The sequence below is a fragment of the Halichoerus grypus genome, chromosome 10 (assembly GCF_964656455.1).
Source record: "Halichoerus grypus chromosome 10, mHalGry1.hap1.1, whole genome shotgun sequence".
NCBI lineage: Eukaryota > Metazoa > Chordata > Mammalia > Carnivora > Phocidae > Halichoerus > Halichoerus grypus.
The window spans coordinates 24537270-24557345 of record NC_135721.1 but is presented as its reverse complement, the minus strand read 5'-3'; the positions used below and the strand labels follow the sequence as shown (position 1 = coordinate 24557345).

General features: G+C 55.1%; 1 protein-coding gene across 2 annotated transcripts in view; it reads left to right on the top strand.

Annotated features, from left to right (window-relative positions):
* The window catches only part of GALNT14 (polypeptide N-acetylgalactosaminyltransferase 14), a 200623-nt gene that overhangs the window by 169642 nt on the left and 10905 nt on the right, over positions 1-20076 (top strand). Inside the window, exons 7-13 of one of the 2 annotated variants that reach the window (XM_036119136.2) lie at positions 597-684; positions 1382-1466; positions 4233-4336; positions 11524-11650; positions 13714-13806; positions 18824-18907; positions 19224-19368. In XM_036119136.2, coding sequence (XP_035975029.1) covers positions 597-684; positions 1382-1466; positions 4233-4336; positions 11524-11650; positions 13714-13806; positions 18824-18907; positions 19224-19368 — 726 coding nt within the window. The remainder of the gene's footprint in view (positions 1-596; positions 685-1381; positions 1467-4232; positions 4337-11523; positions 11651-13713; positions 13807-18823; positions 18908-19223; positions 19369-20076) is intronic. The other variant, XM_036119138.2, reaches the window with a different exon arrangement.

The window sequence follows — 20076 nt, the reverse complement described above, 5'->3', positions numbered from 1 at the left end:
TGGCCTAGTGGATCCGAGGCTGGGAGCAAGGGGGTAAGTCAGGGCTGGAGGCACAGATCTGTGAGGACCACAGGTGACATCTGAAGGTAGGAGTCTCCAGAGATGCTGTTCATCAACTTGCCTAGAAACAAACGCATCGAATGAAAGTATTTGGAAATTCCAAGGTGTTCCTCCTGTGGGTGTGTGGCTTTGCTTCATGCAACTGAAGGCTGAGGTCACCTTCCCAGCTGCCTGTGGCCTCTGCCTTCTGAGAGCCCACTGGTGGTGAAGGACTTCTTCCTCCCTCCCGCTTCCTCAGCGTCCTCACTCTCCGGCCACCATGCTCTCTCCCCGCCGTGCTCAGATGGCTCTTGGGGCTGAGAATGCCCCCAGGAGTCAGAAAAAGGCTTATAGCATTTTAGGCACTGAACCTGGAGAGGCCACAGCGTCCAGTGGTCCATTTTATAGATGAGAAAATTGAGATCCAGAGCTGGAAGTGCTTGGTCAGGGCCACAAAACCAGCCTGGCATTACCAGGACGAGGCCCTCCCATGCCCGCTGATGGCCGGCCTGGCCCCTTGATGCCGCAGACTGAGCCTGGAGTCTGCTTTCTTACAGGACTACACGCGGGTGGTGTGCCCTGTGATTGACATCATCAGCTTGGACAACTTCAACTACATCGAGTCCGCCACGGAGCTCAGAGGGGGTGAGTGGGACCAACGCCTTCTCCCCAGCGAGGACTCACTGCTCCCCCCCTGGTCGGCATTTTCTAGGGGGAGAGTGGGGAGACGTCTGCTAGTGGTTTGTCTGGAGCATCCAGCCCTGTGTCCTATAATGTCAGTAGCTCCAGTGTGGCCTTACCACTGAGACTATGAATGGAATGACCAGGGGGGTGTGCAGGATGCATCCAGACCCCAGAGCTCTGGCTCCAGTGTGGGCTCGCTCTGGGAATAGGAGGGAAGCCAAGGACCTCCTGGCTAGGTGGGGCCTGTTCTGGCATCTCAGCATTGGGCACCACGTGCTCTCTGAAGCCCACCACAGTTCTGCTTAGGGCCTAGTGCTGATCCCCCAAGACTGATCTGAGGGGAATCAGCCCTATAAAAACCTGCTCACACCTTCCCAAGGCTCCTGGCCAAGGGCCACACCCATAACTGTCCATCCTGTCCCCCTTGGGCTCTGTTGAGCCTGACTCTGTCTTCTGCCTTTTATCCCCTAACCGTGCCCAGCAGGGAAGGCTCAGAGAGGCAGTAGAAAGAAACTGTGAGAGGGAAATCCGACGGCCTTCTTGCTGATCAGCTTGGGTGAGACCTGCTGTCTCTAGGCCCAGCTTCCCTGGATGTGTTCATGAGCTTCTAGAAAAGGGATGTGTCATGCAAATCAACTGAGTGGGTGCTGTGTTCTAGGGTTTGACTGGAGCCTCCACTTCCAATGGGAGCAACTCTCCCCAGAGCAGAAGGCTCGCCGTCTGGACCCTGCTGAGCCCATTAAGTAAGTCAGGGCAGGGGTGGGTAGGCAGATCCGTCACCACTGGGTCCCTCTCACTGCCACATGGTATAGGAGGCATTCCACATTAGATGCTCAAAATATTGGGCAGAGACCAAGAGAACCCTTTGCCAGGCCAGCCCCACTTTGCCCTTTAGGAGTTTCTGTCTTCAAAGAGACTTCTCCCAAGGGGACAGAGGCCTGATAAGACCTATACTGAGAAGTTGCCCAGTGTTGTCCTCCCACACATGTGCCACCGTGTAGTTACACTTCCCATTAAATGTTGGAGGGTCCCAGATGGTCCTGCTTGAGCCTCTGACAGGGGGAAAGAGGGCCCTTTCAGGCCAGAGCAGAACCACTAGGTCTTAGATGTCAGGATTCAGCCCAGGAACGTCAGGTCAGCCCTGCTGTAAGTGGAGGCTGAGCTCGAGGCCTGGCCACTGCTGCTTAGTAACAAACACGTCTGCTCCATCCTGTGTGACTACGTGATGGTCACATCAACTCTGGGCTCTTTTGCAGAGCTGCGGATGCTTTGTCCTGGTCTGCATTCTCCCTTCACGTGGGAGACTCCCAGCACGTGGTAGCAAGATGGCCGCCTGGGGTTCAGGGCTTCTCTGAGGGCTGGGGGTAGACTAGAGCATGGTGTCTGCCCAGTGGGGGAGCCTGTGTTCTCAGCTTGGAGGGCATGTGGTCTGGATGTTCCTACCTAAGACTGGCGCTCCTGTCCCAGACGTGTTGGGATCTCCACGCTGACATTGTCGGCCTCAGGTGGGGTGTCAGGAGGGTCAGAAGTGCTTGGAGAAGTACAAAAAAGGCCACTGGGGTGCAGTTTCTCTGGCCAGTGACTTAGGGATGCCCCGGATTCTTCGTGGGCATCTCTGTATCTCTGGACCTGCCATATAGTAAACGTTGGATCATTTGCACTGAATTAACTTAAGTCAGATGGAGAAGCAAGGAGCTAGGAAGAACCAAATGCTGATGCTTCCGACAGATGTGTGTGGTTAGGAGAACTCTGCCGGGGACCAATGTCTCACCCACCTGCTGGCCCCTATATCCCCTCGCCAGCCTTCATGAGCTGGAGTGGTGCCAAGAGGGAGATTGGAGCCAGACGGCATGCCGGCTAATGCCCTTTACTTCTGAACCTTCTTACCACACCGAGCGCCATGCAGCCCACAGCAGCTTCCGTTACTCCCCACGGGCGGCCCCTGATGTGGCAAGGACCAAGTCAAGGACAAGGCCGGTGGTGCTGGTGCAGCAGACTCCGGGTTTTTAGCTTCTCTGGCCCAGTGGTGGGGTTCTCAGGGCAGGTTCTGTTTTTGTGGGAATAGCCCCCTCATCAGAGAACGAGCGTTTCCCAGGATTAGGTCAGTTCTCAGGGAACTGCCTGGGGTCGTGGCCTTGGGAGACCTGGTTTCTTGACCTCCTGTCCATCAACTACGTGACACGGGAGAAAACTCTCTTTGCCCTCTGGACCTGCTGGATGAGGGGCCAGGTCCCCGCGGGCTCGCCCACCTCTCCCCGCTGTCGATCCTTCTGGATACGAGTCCCTGTGCTCACTGGATTATCTGGTTGGACTCTTCTGCGTTTGCCTGCCTTCCTCTGCAGCCCTTTGCTTTCCAAGTGGCTTCTCTGGCATCCCTCTCAGCAGTCAGAGGCGGGGGAGGTGGGGGTGGGGGCCCAAGGAAGAAGACGAAGTTGAGGGTGTGTTAGTTTGCTGGGGCTGCTGCAGCAAAGTGCCGCACACGGAGCAGCTTATTGACAGAAACGCGTGGTCTCGCAGCTCTGGAGGCTAGAAGTCCAGAATCAAGGTGTTGGCAGGGTTGTTTCCTTCTGAGGGTGCTGCTGGCCTCTCGCCTTGGCTTGCTTGCTTGCTTTTTTCTTTTTTTCTTTTTTTTAAAGAATTATTTATTTTAGAGAGCATGCAGGAGTGCGGGGGAGGGGCATAGGGCGAGAGAGAAGGGAAGCAGGTTCCCTGATGAGCGGGGAGCCTGATGCAGGACTTGATCTCAGGACCCTGAGATCATAACCTGAGCCGAAACCAAGAGTCGGATGCTTAGCCAACTGAGGTAGCCTGGTACCCCTCTCCTTTGCTTTCCGATGACCATCTTCTCTGTGTCTCTTCCCATTATGGGCTCTCTGTGCAGGTCTGTCTCTTCTGGCTCAGCGTTTCCTTTTTATAAGGACACTAATCACATGGGATTGGGGTCCATCCTAATGAGCTCATTTTAACTTGATTACCTCTCTAGAGACGCTCTCCCCAAATAAGGTCGCAATCCGAGGTACTGGGGGTTAGGACCCCAATATATTATTTTAGGAGGGGTACAGAGGGAAGTAAAGGGAGAGAGCCCAATCTCAAGAAACGGATGTACTGTTAATGGGTGCTGCTTCAGTCCTCCTTCTCTGCCTGGTCAGCGGCCCACTGCCTGGGCTCCCAACAGCGGAGCCCCAAGAGAGCCACGCTGGGCAGGGCCTGTGGGAGAGGCCAGCGGAGGATCCCCAGGCCCTCAGAACAGTGGGCTTCTGAGCGAGTCCCAGGCGCCCACAGAAGGCATGCTGACGAGTAAATTAGCCTGTCTGTGAAGTCTAGAGATTTAAAATCAAAAGGCAAAACCCTGGAGCATGTTCTTGTTTTAGGTAATGCATTGGCCCTCGTAAAGAGGAAAAACAATGGGGAGAAAAGAGCGTGGGGTTCTGCACGGCCGGGACAGATGAATGGGCCGGTGGTCACTCCTCCCTCTCCCATGACTTCCTCTTTCCCTTCCAAATGCACAGGACTCCCATCATAGCTGGGGGGCTCTTCGTGATGGACAAATCCTGGTTCGATTACTTGGGGAAGTATGATACGGACATGGACATCTGGGGTGGAGAGAATTTCGGTGAGTCACTGTCTCTGCGTCCTGGGGCCACATGCACCCGGGATGAGGGCCTGGGAAGGGGGCAGTAGGTCACTCCTTGGGGGCAAGGCCAGGTGGGGCACGAGAGGAGTAGTTGCTGGGAGGCTGGAGGTAACAGGGCATTTCTCCATGGGGAAAGCCTCCCCTAGGAAGACCATCAGGAGCGAGTTGACAGCAAAAGCCAGTAAGACTAAGGAGCCCGTGTTCTAGTCCCCACCCCACCCAGGGTCCCGCCGGCTGGGAGCTGGGAAAGGAAACGAACATGGGCTGGGCCCAGATGGGGTTTTGAGTTTGACAGACCCAGCTCCACGGATTTTCACAAAAACCCCTAGAAGCACCCCCGTGTCACACTTTCACACTCAAGGCAACTATAGGGTCGCTCAGTGTTATGAGCTCCACGGGTGGGTCCCGGACTGCTCTCTCCTAGGGCTGCAGAATGCAACTCGACGCAACTGCGGCCAGACGTGTTTGCGGTTTGGGGACCTGTGACCCCTTCCACCCTCACCCCTTTCTGTCTCACTAAAAGATAAGGGCCAGATGCTCCCAGGCTTCCGTAGCAACTACCCCCAGACCCTCGTCATTAACCTGCTGCTGAGTACTGTGTGCACAGAGCAACCAGCAGATGTTTACCAAATGTTACAGGGGTCGCTGTCAATCCTCTTCATCCCCAGCCTCCTTCTACCTCCAAATAAATCCCCAAGTTCCGTGCTCCCAGCTCAAGCCTGCCTCGGGGAGGGATTCAGCTCTCTTTTGTTCCCAGCTGTCTCTGGTGCTTCGAATAGTGCCCCCATGAAGGAGGCTTCCGTAACTACTTGTTGAATGAAGCACCGGAGAAGAGCAAGAGGCCGGCATGTCACTGGGGAGCGTTTGGCATGGGTCCCCGAGCAGTGGTGTGGCCCCGAGAATGGATGATCCGTGGGGCTTGTCCGGGCATTCAGCAGTAATTCCCTGCATTGTCCTCTGCCATTGTTTTCTCCTGTCTCTGCCTCCAGAGTGTTTTATGGCTTTCTTCCTCAGTCGCTAAGAGTTATTTTCCAGAAATTTATGGCTGCTGGCCTGACCCACAGCATCTGTTCTCCCAAAATGGGCAGTGTAGAGAAATCCATCAGATAAGTACAGCTCTTGCCATTCAGGGGCTGGATTGGAAGCTCAGCAAACAAGCAGAAAACCCCAAACCCCCAAACCAAACTGATTCTCCTTGCTGGCACCCAGTCCTGGAACGGAACGGGGAAATCTGGTACAGGTTTGAGATCAGCACTGCCTGCACGGGCCCAGGAGAACTTGGGACCAGGTAGGGCCTTGTCATTCCCCGTGGGGACGAGATCGCTCTCTTTCTGGGCAGAGCCAGCGGGACATCCTGCTGCTCACGATGCCTCTCGTGATCCGTAGTGATGTGCTCTGGCCTTTCCTCCCATCATCGAGTGAATCCTTTCTGCAGTCCTTTGGATAGACAGAAGTCATCTCGTCTCTATTCTAATGCCGTTTATGACAATTGCGTTCACTGCTTCACAGTTGGGCTCATTCTGTTGCTGCGAATTTTTGTGTTGAATTGTTAGAAATTTCTAGGTTGAAGCCCATCTCGCTCTAGCCTCTGTCTGTCGGGGCTTATGCTGCCCCCCCACCCCCTGTCACCCTTACAAAGGGAGTGTGATCCTTCCTCCGTGGGGCAGTCACGTTGGGATTCAGGCAGCACGTTATTTTTAATGATCGCACATTCTGGTCCAACCTACCAGTCCCTGCTGTTTATGGCCGTGTTGACATGCATCTGCTCCTACCAAGCGGCAGTCTCAGCTAGTTGCTACCCAGTCGTTGGACACTCACCAGTGCTGATTTGAATGGGGAAGGAGGGAGGGGCTTCTGAGGAGGTGTGGGAGAGGCATTTTACAGTCCATTGCAAAATTTTTTTTAAACCACAAAAAAGCACTGCAGACAGCTATCCCAGGAGACACTGTTTTCTCCCCTCCCGACATTCTGTTGTGTTATAGTCAGCTCCCAGCACTTTGAAAGCCGTTTCTGGATTTTTTTTTTTTAGCATTTTATATGCCAGAAGATGCAGTGCTTGTCCGATGGTACATAGATCATGTGGGGCAGTCCAGCTCTGCAGGCGAGCATAGGTAGGAACCTGAGGGCATGAAGGTGGGGATTTGGAAGAGCCCATCAGGATGAGGTGATGATCAGGGGTTTGGTGGGATTGGGGAGCACTGCTTCATTTTCAGAGGAGAGATGATACTAAGGGAAGGAATTCTTGCTCCAGGGGGTGGCAGGGGGCCCTCCCCACTGCCCAGCTCACCACGTCCTGAGAGCCACGTCCCCAGCGTTGTTCACGTTCACCCCTCTCTCCATCCCCAGGACTACTCCGCTCCCCTCAAAGCCAGCCTCCCACTGGGCCAGAGAGCACTGTCTGAAATGCAGGTTCTCTCCCACTTCCCAGACCAGGCAGACACGTGGTTGCTTCTTGTCCTATTCCATAGGGAGTATGGGAAGTTAAGAACACCAGCTTGGCATCTGCAGTTGTATGGTCCTGGCTGACCATGGTGGGCCTGTGGCTAGTCCTTGTTCAGCAGCTGGGGGGCTGGATGCAGCGTGATTGCCCCAGATGGCATGAAGTACAGTGTTGTAGACAAATAAGAGGATCTCTACTCAAGTCCATGAGTTCATGAAAAAATAAAAACAGAGCTTTCAGGCCCAGGAGGTCCTGAGAACTTAAAGATCATTAAAAGGAAGGGTCTCTGTTGGTGCATTTATATGTGTGGACTTAGGGATAACAGTAGCCACCCAAGGGCCCACTGCTGCCCACTCCACTTCCCCTGTCCTGAGTTGGTCAAAGGTACAGTGGTCCTGCTGCTGTGGGTACAATGTGTGTTGGTACACGGAACGTGTGGCTCCGCGCAAGCTAGAATCATCGCATTCCGCAGAGCCTGTGTCCCAAGCTCCCTCCACCTTTGTTCAGAAACCAGACTATACAGTGAAATTGGAACCTGGGTGGGTCTGGCTGAGCAATGGTGTATGAATAGCTGTGGTTTGGTTTCTGGGGAGAGAGCATCCCCTTTCCCTTCCAGCAGTCGTGGGCTTGGCAGGTAGACACTGGGCTGGTGGGGGGCGGGGGCGGGAGGCCCATGGGGCCCTGGTAAGACTACCAGTGGGTTGGTGAGGACACAGGAGGAAAGAAGTGAGGATGGAAGGTGGGGAGGGCAGTTTGCCCTCAAGTAGGAGTCCGACGTCTAAAGAAAATAAGATAGCGGTGCCCCCAATGAGGGTGGAATAATTACCCGTCTCCCTGCCTGGAATTCAAAGTGGATTAGGGCCTGCGTGACATTCATCCCCGGGGAGATTGTGCTGGCGCTGACTCGGCGAGAACCCCATACAGATTCCCTACATCGTCTTTTTGCTCCGTCCCCTCACTTAAGAAAGTGATGACTTGGCAGGGAGCCGCAGACGTGGAAAGCGGAGGGTCCGGGCGGTGCCTGGAAGGCCGGCTGCCCCACGCCTCCCTGCGCCGCACTTCTGATGCGTGAGCCCCCGCCGCACAGCGCCTCTGGATTACGAGACTTTCCCAGGAGTCAGCACATCCCCGCGAGGACAGTTATCCTGACGTCAGTGGTGTAGACGAGGGCAGGGCGACTCCGTGCCTGGGTGTTAAATATGCCACACGATACACCTGTGAACCATCACGCTAATCGGCACACTCCCGGCTGCACCCCCAGACCGCCCAGGTCAGGCCCGGGCCTCTGATCACCCCAGTTACAACACTCAGGACCCTGCAGCACAGAAGCTGTGACCTCATCTCGGGCTGCAGGAGCCTTGGGGAGGCATCAGCTGTACTAAATGGGTGCGAAGGCGGACGTTTGTCAGGATTGGATGGAGGTGCAGGGTGGTGGCTGGTCATAGAGGAGCCGCTCTTGTCGGCCACTGAAAGACCTGAAGTCCGTGGCTTTGCGCCCGGAGGGGCGTTGGCTGAAGGAGGCTGTTGAGTGCTGAGGGCAGGATGAGGGCGGAGTTCTGGAGTGGGGAGATGTGCATCAGCCCCCAGGCACCCGCTGGCAGGGGTCAGGTCAGAACCGCCTCTGCATCATCGAATAAGGACGTCCTCGACCATGAGCAGGGTTGTTAGGATGACTAATAAGCTACCACCTGAGCGAGGAGGACCGAACAGAGTGCAGCCCAGGGGTAGAAGAAGAGGTCATTTTCCTCCCATGGCTCATGTTTGCAGAATTGAGGTATGTGGTGGTTTTTGGCTAAAGCACCAGACGCAGGGAAATGAGGAGGAGGAGGGCTGGTTTGACAGGTGGGGGAGAGGAGGCAGGCTGCAGCGAGCTGTGGATGGGTGGCCGGGGGCAGAAGATGCACCCCCATCTGCTGGTGTCCAGCATTCCTCAGCAGAGCATCACATGGCCCCTGGAACCCGGTGCTGGAGCTGGGACAGAGCTGGGGCGGGGGGGGGGGATGAAGGGGAGTCCTCAGCATCAAGTGAACCTTGGGGTCAGCTGAAGAAACAGGGTCAGGGAGACCCTGTAAAGACAGAGCCTTGGGGTGGAAAACTGCCAGGAGACCAGAAGGAAGGTGAAGGACCATGGTCAGATGACTCCTTTCCAAGGTGGGGACCTGTGGCAGAAGGTGGGACTCGGAGATGCAGAGGGAAGCACAGAGAAAGAAACAGGTTGCTGGAGTAGGAGGGGATAGGGGAGGGAACTGGGGCATAGTTTGGAGGAATTCGCTTTGCAAATGAGGAGGGACATATGTCTTATTTGAATACATGGAAAGGAAGAGACCATAGCCAAAACGTATGCGTATTTTGGGAAGAGGGCTGGCACAAAATTTGTAGGTTATATCTAGTAAACCAGATCTCCGTCTCTAGTTTTGAAAGATGAGATGGTTTTCCTTTTTGGGAACTGGAGCAGACCGTATTTTGAGATCCTGGGGAGGAAATGATTGGAGCACAGTAGACTTTTGGAGCACACTGTTAAGGAAGAAGTCCTGAGACTAAGGTCACACATGCACTAAGAATCCCACGGGCTGACCCCTGTGGCCAGCCCCTCAGTGCACTCACTGCGAGGTGGAGCGACAGATGGTGGCAGTCAGTTGAGCTCACTCACTGCTCCGTGTCCCTCGGACACATGATCCCAACAGTGTCCCAGCCAAACGCCACACTGCTATGTATCGGGGGCTTGATAGAATGTCAAAATCTCGAATGTTAGGTCCATAAATTTCAAGTGACTTCGGTGGCCGAAGAAGGAAGCTGGAAGCGGGCACAGGAAGGCAGTGCTAATGGGGTCTGTATTCCAGAGTCTGGCTTCAGGGGTGTCTGATCATAGCTGTGGCTCATCTTTCCATCCTACTTAAGTGTTCCCCATATTCTCAGAATTCTGTTTCATTTGACGTGGACAGCAATCCTGTGGCATATAGCCTCAGTGAGGTGAAGCAAGTGTCCCCAGGGACACGGCTCGGGGGCTGTTGCAGACTCAGGGCTGCGGACCCCAAAGCCAAGCTCCTCCTTCCCTCATTCTTGCCATCATTTGGAAGCAGTCTTGAAAAGTCCTTTCTTTATCCTAGCACACACATTGTCCCCACCCTGTCCCCGAGCTTCCTGGGAATGAGCCCCTTTGGGGCAGCACATGGGCACGCAGAAGGGCAGGTGTAGAGAAGGTGGCAGCAGCGGGGTTGGTGTCCAGGGAGCCTTGCCTGCAGCTCAAGGACACGGGGCCGGAGGCAGTAGGGGATAGGGAAAGTCTGGCTGAAGACAGCTGAGTGAGAGCAGGTGAGGATCGCGATGGAGACATGGTGTCTGGGCACCTGCTTGGAGAGCTGGAAAGGAAGGAGACCGAGAGCCAGAAGTGGAGGGACAGAAAGAGGACCCAGGTGAAGGAACCCAGGGAGGTGAGGCCCGGCGTGCTGGAGGGTGCAGTGCATGTATGTGGTAGGAAGGCACCAGAATACTCACATCCTCCTCCCCTGCTCCTGGACCCCAGCCTGCTTCCACATGCCGCCCCCCCATCTCCACCAGCAGGAACAGTTACCCAGAGGCAAGGATTTCCCCTGGGCCAGCCTGCCCTCGTATTTGAGTTTGACTACAGAAGCACGAACCAGGCAGGAATTCCCAAATGGGAAGCTTGACATTTCCCACCAGGGGCATACCCAGCGGGGTGCACGGGGTGCAGTCAATAAGGAGGTGCACTGCCCGTCGAGAAGTAAAAGCCATCACAACACTGCCTAACAGTCATTCAGCAGTTCTAAACATCAGCAGTGACAAGATACTCCCCTCCACCACCTTGGTATGCCGCTGCTTCCTTCTGGGGCAGAAGCACTGCCGCAAGCCGGCTAGGACACTGCCCCAGGGGAGAGCTGCACACCCCAGCCTAATCCCGGCTGCCTCTGCAGACTGCTCCTCCTACAGCTGCAGCAGCCAACCAGGGGGGAGAAGTGGGCATGTGTGCAAAATCCCCGCCCTGGGGAGCGACCCCAGCAACAGCTTAGAGGCTTCCAGCATTTTCTGTACCTGCTCTCGGTTACTGCCCAGACGTCTCCTCCCGGGCTCCAATTCAGGCGCCCTTACAGAGTGGCAGAATCGTGGTCCGGGTGTTGGGAGGTGCTCTGCTGGACGCCTTGTCCAGGTGCTTGCTGGGAATCCTGCCCATGGGTGTTGCTACCAGTCAGGGTGTGGACCTCACCACCTCCATGACAGCCCCTTCTACCTGTGCCTGGACTTTTGGGAAATTCTTTATTCTTGAATGGAAAATCCTTTCTCCTCGGTCCTGACTCTAGCCCTCCAGGGTCATACAAGCACGTCTAATCCATCTCCCATGTGTCCGGAAGCAGCAGTCTGGGTTGCCCCAAGGCTGTAGCAGGGCCCTGCGCCAGGCTGGTCCCCAAATGTGGCCCCCATGAATGTGCTCCTCCAAGCCAGCCCCCATTTCTTTCCATATGCACTTGCATCACCCTCCCAGCTGTGAGTTATCATCAGCCCCATTTGCAGAAGGGGAAACTGAGGTTCCCCAGCCAGCAGAGCACACAGTCTGACTTCACCCCACCCCCAGCCCTGGGCTGGATGCAGCAGAAGCGGGGGGAAGGCCCTGACCACTCCCTTGGACCTGGTGCCCTGATGCTGCCATCCTGTGTCCCTGCCCCCCTCCGGAGGGCACAAGCCATGCTGAGGGGGCACGACTCTCCTGCAGAGATCTCCTTCAGAGTGTGGATGTGCGGCGGCAGCCTTGAGATCATCCCCTGCAGCCGAGTGGGCCATGTCTTCCGCAAGAAACACCCCTATGTTTTCCCAGATGGAAACGCCAACACGTATATAAAGTAAGTTCGAGTCCCAGGGGCTCTGAGGGGGCAACAGAAAGCCGAGCGCTTTCCTGGTGATGGGTTGTGGCTGTCCCTGGTTCTCTTGTAGGTTGCCTGGGTGTTCTGGGTGCTCAGGAGCCACAGTCATGCTCCCTGGGACTCTGCCTAAGCAGGGGGGGTCCGACTGGCCCACCCAGCATTAGGAGGAGGCCTGACGCTCTTCTCCACCACTGATGTCCCTGCAGCTTGACAAGGCCCACAAGACACTGGGCAGCACTGTCCTGCAGGGCTCTGGGTGTTTGGGGTGGTTTGGGATGGGGGAAGAAGATGCTGTTTTTGCCTCCGAGTTCTAGAAGATCCAGTGCTCCCACTTTCAGGCCAGGTCACCAGGGGAAAGGTCATTGGAAGGATCTGTGGATGGGGATGCACAAACGGCCACAGTTCACATGCCTGCCCCAGGCCCTGCAGGTGCATAGACAGGGTCCAGGCTAAGGCCAGCCCTGCGACCCTAGGCTCCTTCCCTAGGGTGTTTGCACCTCCTGCTGGATGAAGGATGAAGATCCCGGGGTCTGAGTGAGCTGGGAGTGCCCACTTGCTTATTCCTGCTCCGTCCCTTCATACACCTTCTCCTGTGATTTCTTCTCCTTCAGTCTTCTCTTCTGTTTTAGAAACATTTCACGTATATCCCTCTTTCCTCCAGCTTCTTCTCACCTTTTCCCTTATCACCTTGTTGCTCATCATCTGACAGCTTCACTTACCCATTTATCCTCCTTTTCCCTTTTTTCTTTTCTGTCTGGTCCATTTGGGGGGGGGGGAAAGAGGAGCTAAGCATTTCTTCATTTGGGATGTCGTTTTCCTCATCTGTGTTCTTCCGTCCTTGGTTTTCACACGTATGAGCAGGTATGGGTCACATCCTGACACGAGCGTCCCGGGGCTGGCATGACCCTGAGCAGGGGAAAAGTTAACACCTTTTGCAGAAACTGGGTGGGCAAGGCTGGTACTGTGAGAAACCCAGCGGGCACCAACGGCAGGGCTGCCTTGACCCTCAGGTTTCCAGGAGGAAAAGGTGAGCAGGGGACACCTGGTGTAGGAAAGTGATGGGGCAGCAGTCCTGGGCTCCAGAACATTCACTGTCTTTGAGTCTGGGCCTTGGCCAGTGGGTCAGTCAGTGGTTTTGAAAGGCGGCACAAGTGTCTCCTAAGCAGCGTCCAGGTTGCTGATGGTTAGGCCGGGGCAAGGAACCAGCAAGGTGCTGGTAACTGCCTTCCCCGCACCAAGAACGGGCTGCGCGTCAGGTCCACCAGCTTGGAATCCCTCTGCTTCAGACGGAACCAGAAGTCTGCAGGCGCATGCCCTGTTTAGTGAGGCCCCAAGTTCGCTGACGTGGGCCCTGGCGAGGCTTGCTCCCACACTACCCCCTGGCACCTGTTTTCTGATGACCCCTCTCCTGCCCTGGGGCACTTCCTGGTTTCGCTGCCTCCCTGCCTGCCGAATGGTGACATACGTCCTCCATGTCAGTCTCTCATTTTCTGTGACCTTTGAGGTCAGCGCCAGAGCAAACACCTGATGGGAAGAACTAGCATGCTGGCAAAATCAAGCTGACAACCGGCTTGATTGCTTGATTCTTGACACCCGCGCTATGGTCTGGGCCGCTGTGCGTGATTGGCTGTCCTGCCCAGAGCTGGGACCCCAGCACTTGCCCTGCATAAAGGGGGAGCACCTGGAGTAGGAGTTTGTGGGCAGCAGGAGAGGTGGCCACCGCAGGCCCTGCCTCTCTCCTCTTGGTCCCCACACGTGGGGATTGTGGGCTCTCCTCTCACGCCCCCCCCCCTTTTTTTGTGAGCCACGTAAGTTCCATTTCTGGCACAGTTTTTCTGGTGTGTACCTTTTGGGGAAAAGTTTGTCCTTACTACTAAAGTTCTGTGTCTTGGAGTAAAAAGGCCCTTTTGGAGATTGGGTGGGACTTGGCTGGGCTCAGCACCCATGGAAGAATGCTGTTACTGGATCGTGGGGGCCCCCAGCTGGGTAATGCTGCCTGCGTGTGCATGTTAACCGCCCTGGGACACCCCCTGTCTCCCCAGGAACACCAAGCGGACAGCTGAGGTGTGGATGGACGAATACAAGCAGTACTATTATGCCGCCCGGCCGTTTGCTCTGGAGAGGCCCTTTGGGAAGTAAGTGTCCCTTCCGCCTGCTTTGTGCAGAGGGTAAAGGGGAGCTCCAGCTCCTCACAGCCTGTCTGCTTAGCTGGTCGCTCAGGCCGTGGCCGCTGTCCTTTATATCCCTTCTTGCTCCTGCCCTGTCCTGGGTGTGTGGGGCTTTCTGCAGCTCTTGCAAAATGACAGCCTGGCAACCTGGACCACTGCCCTAGGGGGTGAGCTGTGCCTTGCACCATGGAGCAAATGTTTCTAGCTTTTTACAGAAAGGTGGGATGCGGGACACGACGGCCTTAGCACCTCCAGAGCTCCTCCTCCTAGTTCTGAGTCACCCAAGCCCAAACCACCCTCCTTCCTCGGAGGAGCAGTATCCTACAGGTGTCCCCTAGAGCCCTGCTCCAGCTTCGTCGGGGTAGACAAGGACAGGGAAGGAATTCTGTGCCAGGTGCCATAAAGGCTGTCCTGGGAGTGCTCCCCAAACTCTGAGAAATGGGCTTAATTGCCTCTATTTTACAGGACAGGAGACAGGCTTCTGCAGGTTAAGGTACTTGCCCTTATCACATCACGGTACCAGGGGCATGAGGCTCAAACCACACCTGTCTGATCCCAAAACCATATGTTGCATTCTCCAACTCAGAGCTGATAAGAGAAAAATGGACACTTCATCTGTGTTAGCATCTGATTGTTTTGAGGAGCAACCAATGGCTTTTTGTCATGCTAATGTCCCTCAGTCAAACTAAGGCTTGTGAGCAGATGGGTTTCTGCAGCCTACCCCTCATAGGTGGGGCCAGTCCCTGCTCAGGAGGATAAAATTAGACTCAGCCAAAATGGCCTGCATCTCTGAAATTATAAACCTGTGCTGTCCCCCCCAGTTCAATCACTCAGAACCTCACAAGGCTTTTGTCCTGAGTCCTCATCAAACTCCTGGCCCACTGACCATGGCCATGCACCCCTCTTTCTTCACCTCCCTCCCTCCCCAGCTTGGGTGCTGCTCTCTTGCTTAGAGAGAGAGCTTAAAAGGCCTTGTCCTCAGATCTTTCGCCCTGTTGTGCATCTGTCAGCACCTCAGGCAAAGTTTTCTCAACCCTGGATGAACGCGACTTTGTGCCTTTCCCTCCCCTGTGCACAGGCTGCTGAAGGTTCTGGTAAGCATCAGCCAGTGCTGCTAACACACCATGGCCATCAGTCTCAGGCAGGCCCTTAGTAGGCCTGTCAGTCCTACTGCCTTTCCTGGCCATCATTCTCCCCTGTCCCCATTTAAACCTCTCCTGTCTCCCTACCTCCTGAGTCCACCTGTCACTCAAGGCAGATGACACCTTCTGTTTTATAGCTGAAATAGATGCCATCGACTTCCCAAGACAAACCGACCTGGTAACTTCGCTCTCTCTGCCCCACTCTTCTTCCTCCAAAGACAGGTGTGCCCCCTGCCGTGTTAGACCAGCTCTCCACCTGTACTCGGGATCCACCTGTCATCTGCATTCATTCGTAAATCAACATTTATCGAGCTCCCTTGGCCTGGATTCATCCTCTCCTGCCTCCTGGCTCAGGGCTTTTTTTTTTATTTTTTATTTTTTAAATTTTATTTAATTTTATTATGTTATGTTAATTACCATACATTACATCATTAGTTTTTGATGTAGTGTCCATGATTCATTGTTTGCCTATAGCACCCAGTGCTCCATTCAATACGTGCCCTCTTTTTTTTTTAACATTTTCTTTTTTTTTTTTAATTTTATTATGTTATGTTAATCACCATACAATACATGGTTGGTTTTTGATGTAGTGATCCACGATCCATTGTTTTCGTATAACACCCAATGCTCCATGCAGTACGTGCCCTCCTTAATACCCATCACCGGGCTAACCAATCCCCCCTCCCCCCTCCCCTCTAAAACCCTGTTTGAGTCCATAGTCTCTGATGGTTCAGCTCTCCCTCCAATTCCCCCCCCAGTTTTCCCTTCCTTCTCCTAATGTCCTCCATGCTATTCCTTATGTTCCACAAGTAAGTGAAACCATGTGATAATTGACTTTTTCTGCTTGACTTATTTCACTTAGCATAATCTCCTCCAGTCCCATCCATGTTGATGTAAAAGTTGGGTATTCATCCTTTCTGATGGCTGAGTAATATTCCATTGTATATATGGACCACATCTTCTTTATCCATTCATCTGTTGAAGGGCATCTCGGCTCTTTCCACAGTTTGGCTATTGCGGACATTGCTGCTGTGAACATTGGGGTGCATATGGCCCTTCTTTTCACTACATCTGTGTCTTTGGGGTAAATACCCAGTAGTGCAATTGCTGGGTCATAGGGTAGCTCTATTTTTAAATTTTTGAGGAACCTCCACACTGTTTTCCAAAGTGGCTGTACCAACTTGCATTCCCACCAACAGTGTAAGAGGGTTCCCCTTTCTCCACAACCTCTCCAACATTTGTTGTTTCTTTCCCTATCCATTTTCGCCATTCTAACTGGTGTAAGGTGGTATCTCACTGTGGTTTTGATTTGGCTCAGGGCTTCTTAAACCTTAATGCACACGGATCACCTGGGGCTCTTGTTAAAATGTCATTGCTGATTCCGTAGGGTTGCATTTTCAGTAAGCTCCCAGGTGGTGCCATGCTGCGGGATGAGGGCCTGTCTGGGCAGAGCAGAGCTCCAGGGTGGTGCTTCCCAAACTAGCCTGCACATTGCCATCCCCCAGGGAGTTTCAGGAGCTAAGGATGCCACTCCCAGAGAGCTGATGGGGCCTGGGGTATGGCCTGGGCTGGAGAATTTTTGAAAGGCAGTCCCCTACCCCCACCTCCAGGATTCTAATGTGCAGCCAGTGTGGGAACCATTGTTCTAGGGGACCCTGCCCTCTGCTTCCTCATCCCTGATCTGTCTCTGCTAATGCACAGTCCCCATCAGCATTTAAACTGATTCAGGGTCTTAAAACTTAAATGATTTAAAAAGGAAGAGGAGGAAAGGAAAGAAACTCCAAAAACTTTCCTTCAATCCAGCATCGCTGGTCCCCTGCACCCCCGGCCGCTCCTTTGGGGCACAGCGTCCTAAAACCCCACCTGCATGCATTGTGGGCAGATCGTGCCTGCCTCTCCTGAGTGTGGTCACCCCCATCCCTGAGCGCCCCCTCCTGGCTCACCCTGACCCCCCCCCCCACCGGGCCCATTATCTGTCGTCCTCCCCCAGCCAGCCCGTCGGGCGCCCCTCTGACCACGGAGTCCGTGCCTGCTGTCTCCCTGTGCTGCTTCTCAGGCTCCGCCCCCCTGGCCCCATTGCTACCTCACTTTCTCTTTCCTGCCGTGTTTCTGGTCCTCCCCGAGGGTCTGTCCTCGCCTGCTCCGTACTGTGCATTCCCCCTGGCGTCAGCCACCGCTTCCGTGCCGCTGACTCTTGTGTCTCTGTCCCTGACCTGGACCTCTCGTTCTGAGCCACAGTCCCTTCCCTCCCACGACAAACTGGACATCTCCATGTGGACACCTCCCTGGCTGCTCCAACTTCAGTCCTAAAGGGAACTCAGCCACTTTGCTTCTAAATGTGCCCCCCAGCCCGTCTCCCCCATCCCCACGAACACTCTTCCTTGTGTCCTGTGGCCCAAGTCACAGGTCTGGGTGTCAGCCTTGTTCTTTCCTCCCCCCACCTTCCCAAGTCAAACAGCCCCCAAGTCCCGGTGCTGCTGCCTCCTTCGTGCACGCAGCACCCAGGTCTTTGCTGAACGCTGAACGTTCAGCTTAGAAAAAAATTGACGTCATTTCTCTGCTCACGCTGCCCCCTTCCTCTGGGGAGGAAATGTGGTTAGTGCTAACTAAGAAGTCCAGCGCGGGGTGGAAGGAGGTGAGGCTGGCCGAGCAGGGCCACCTGGGAAGGAAGGACAAGATGCAAACGGAGCTGAGGAGGGTGGTGGCGGTGGCGCTGGGGAGAAATGGAGGGACTTGGCCTGTCCCTTTTCTCCATTCCGCCCCCCACCTCCCGCCTGAGAGCACCATCAGCACCTGGCTGTCTGCAGTCCCCTCCCACTGCTCCCCGTCTCCAGCCTTGCTCTGCCAGACCCATTCGCCACCAGTGAGATGCTCTCAAAGTGCAGACGTCGCCACGTCACGCTTTGCTCAGAACGCATCCGTTGCATCCCATCACTTCAAAGTCCGACCTCCTCCACAGCGGCCCCCAAAACCCTCTGTGGTCTGTTTCTTCCTCTCTGCTCCCGCTCACTTCCCCTCTGCCATCCCCCGAGTACATTCGTTTGTGCGTGCACACGGCTCGGCCTCCCGCAGCGCCGCTCCTGGCACGGACAGTCTCCCCTCGCTCTTCCCTGGCTTGTGCCAGGGGGCCCCAACCCCACTCACTCTCTGGCTTGTCTAGATAGCCTCCACCTTTCCTTCCAGATACCAGCTTCCGTGTGACCACCTTGGGGACCGCTGACCTGACTAGCAAGGGCACACACCTCTGAGATGCTCCCGCAGCCCCCGCGTGCCCCCCCCCCACGTCCACACAGGGCTGCGATGGCTTATTTCATTACCTTCCTCTGTTGTTCAGAAGCTCACCGTCCATCATTCCCCACATTGGGCACAATGCCTGGCACAGAGTAGGTGCTCAATAAATATCTGATGAATAAAGGCGTGACCAGGCCCCAGAATCAGATGATTCTTTTGAGATTGGGGTGGTCAGGAGTGGTATTTTGACTGCAGAATCAGTCAAAGAGAGATTTGTGGGTAAGTAGACTCAGAGCCCCAGTGGTGAATTATTAGCAACACACTGTGTGTTCATGTAGCCTTGTTTTTAATGAAAAGTAAAAACACCCCCAAATTCCATTTTCAAGTGAAAACACAAATCCTCTGTGTCGTTACCACACCATTGTGAGCTATTGCTCCGTGTTTCCATAGCTCTGTCTGGAGCTCTAGAAATCTCCCATGGCTAATTTCTCCAGTGCCCTCGGGAGAGACGTGGGCACAGTGTGCGCTTTTGTCCCTCAGCCTTGTTCCTGTTTCTGACCCTCGGCTGTGCTTTTGTCTTTGTGTCTCCCCCCTGCCCCGCGTCCCCCCAGCATCGAGAGCAGACTGGACCTGAGGAAGAATTTGCAGTGCCAGAGCTTCAAGTGGTACCTGGAGAACGTCTATCCAGAGCTCAGGTACCCGCTCCACCTTCTGAGCCTCTGCTGGCTTGTCGGGAGCGGTGCGAGGGATGGCAGTTCCCGGGGAGCAGCGTAGCGCAGCTGCTAGGGCTTGAGTCCCGGGCGCGACCTGAGGTGATGCTGTCGCCGTGCCCGGCTCCATCTGCCGTTGGTGGCTCCTGGGTCTCTCCTCGCTGCCTTGTTCCTGGTTGCAGCCCCCCACCCCTGGCGGAATGCCCCTGTCATCCTCAAAACCCTGTCTCCACCTCTCCAGCGGCTGGTGTCACTCAGCCAAGGAGCAGCTGGTTCTCATCTCTCTGTGGCTTTCCTCCAGAATCCCCAGCGATTCCTCCATCCAGAAGGGCAGTATCCGACAGAGGCAGAAGTGCCTCGAGTCTCAAAGGCAGAAAAACACAGACACCTACAACCTCAGGCTAAGCCCCTGTGTCAAGAACAAAGGCGAGGACGTAAAATCCCAGGTACGTAAGCGGCTGGGGATGTGAGAACATGTAGGGGCCTCAGCCTCTGCCCCCTGCTGTTGTAGGACACCCGGTGTCCAGTTATAGCCAGAGCCCACCAACAGAGCAGGAGAAGTATGATTTCCCCTCCCTCTGAGACCGGGGTCACTCCACTGGTTTCCAAATGGGTCTGGTTTCTCTGAAAGAGGGGCAGTTTAGCAGGCGACGTCGTGCCTTTAGGAAATCGCCGTTAAATTAGCAGGATTTGATGAGTACGTCCATGGCGTCCAGCCTGCTTGCAGGAAGTGGGGGCTGGGTCAGGCAGCTCAGGTGCAGCCGCTACCTGGAAAACGTGAAGGGCAGACAGAGAAAGGCGTGCCTCTGGGTGATGCTGCTCCAGGGTGGCAAGCCTGCCCCGAGTCTCCCCGCGGCTCTAACCCGGACTTCCGGGTGGGCACATCCCATCCGGCAAAACCGTCACCATTGTCCGCCCCCGCCGCCCCCACCCCGTCCTGTCCTCAGCAGGCCTGCACTCCACCTCTGCTATCTCCTGCCTCGCCCAGGTCTGCAGGAAGCCTGGGAGTCCGTGCTCACAAAGGTTGCCTCGTGCCTCAGTCCATTCATCAACGTAGCACGCCCACGTTCTGTGGGTCTGTGTTCTTCCCTCTGAGGATGGAACTCTTTTAAAGGTCGCTGGCAAATCCGCAGCCTGTCTCTCCCTCTGTCACA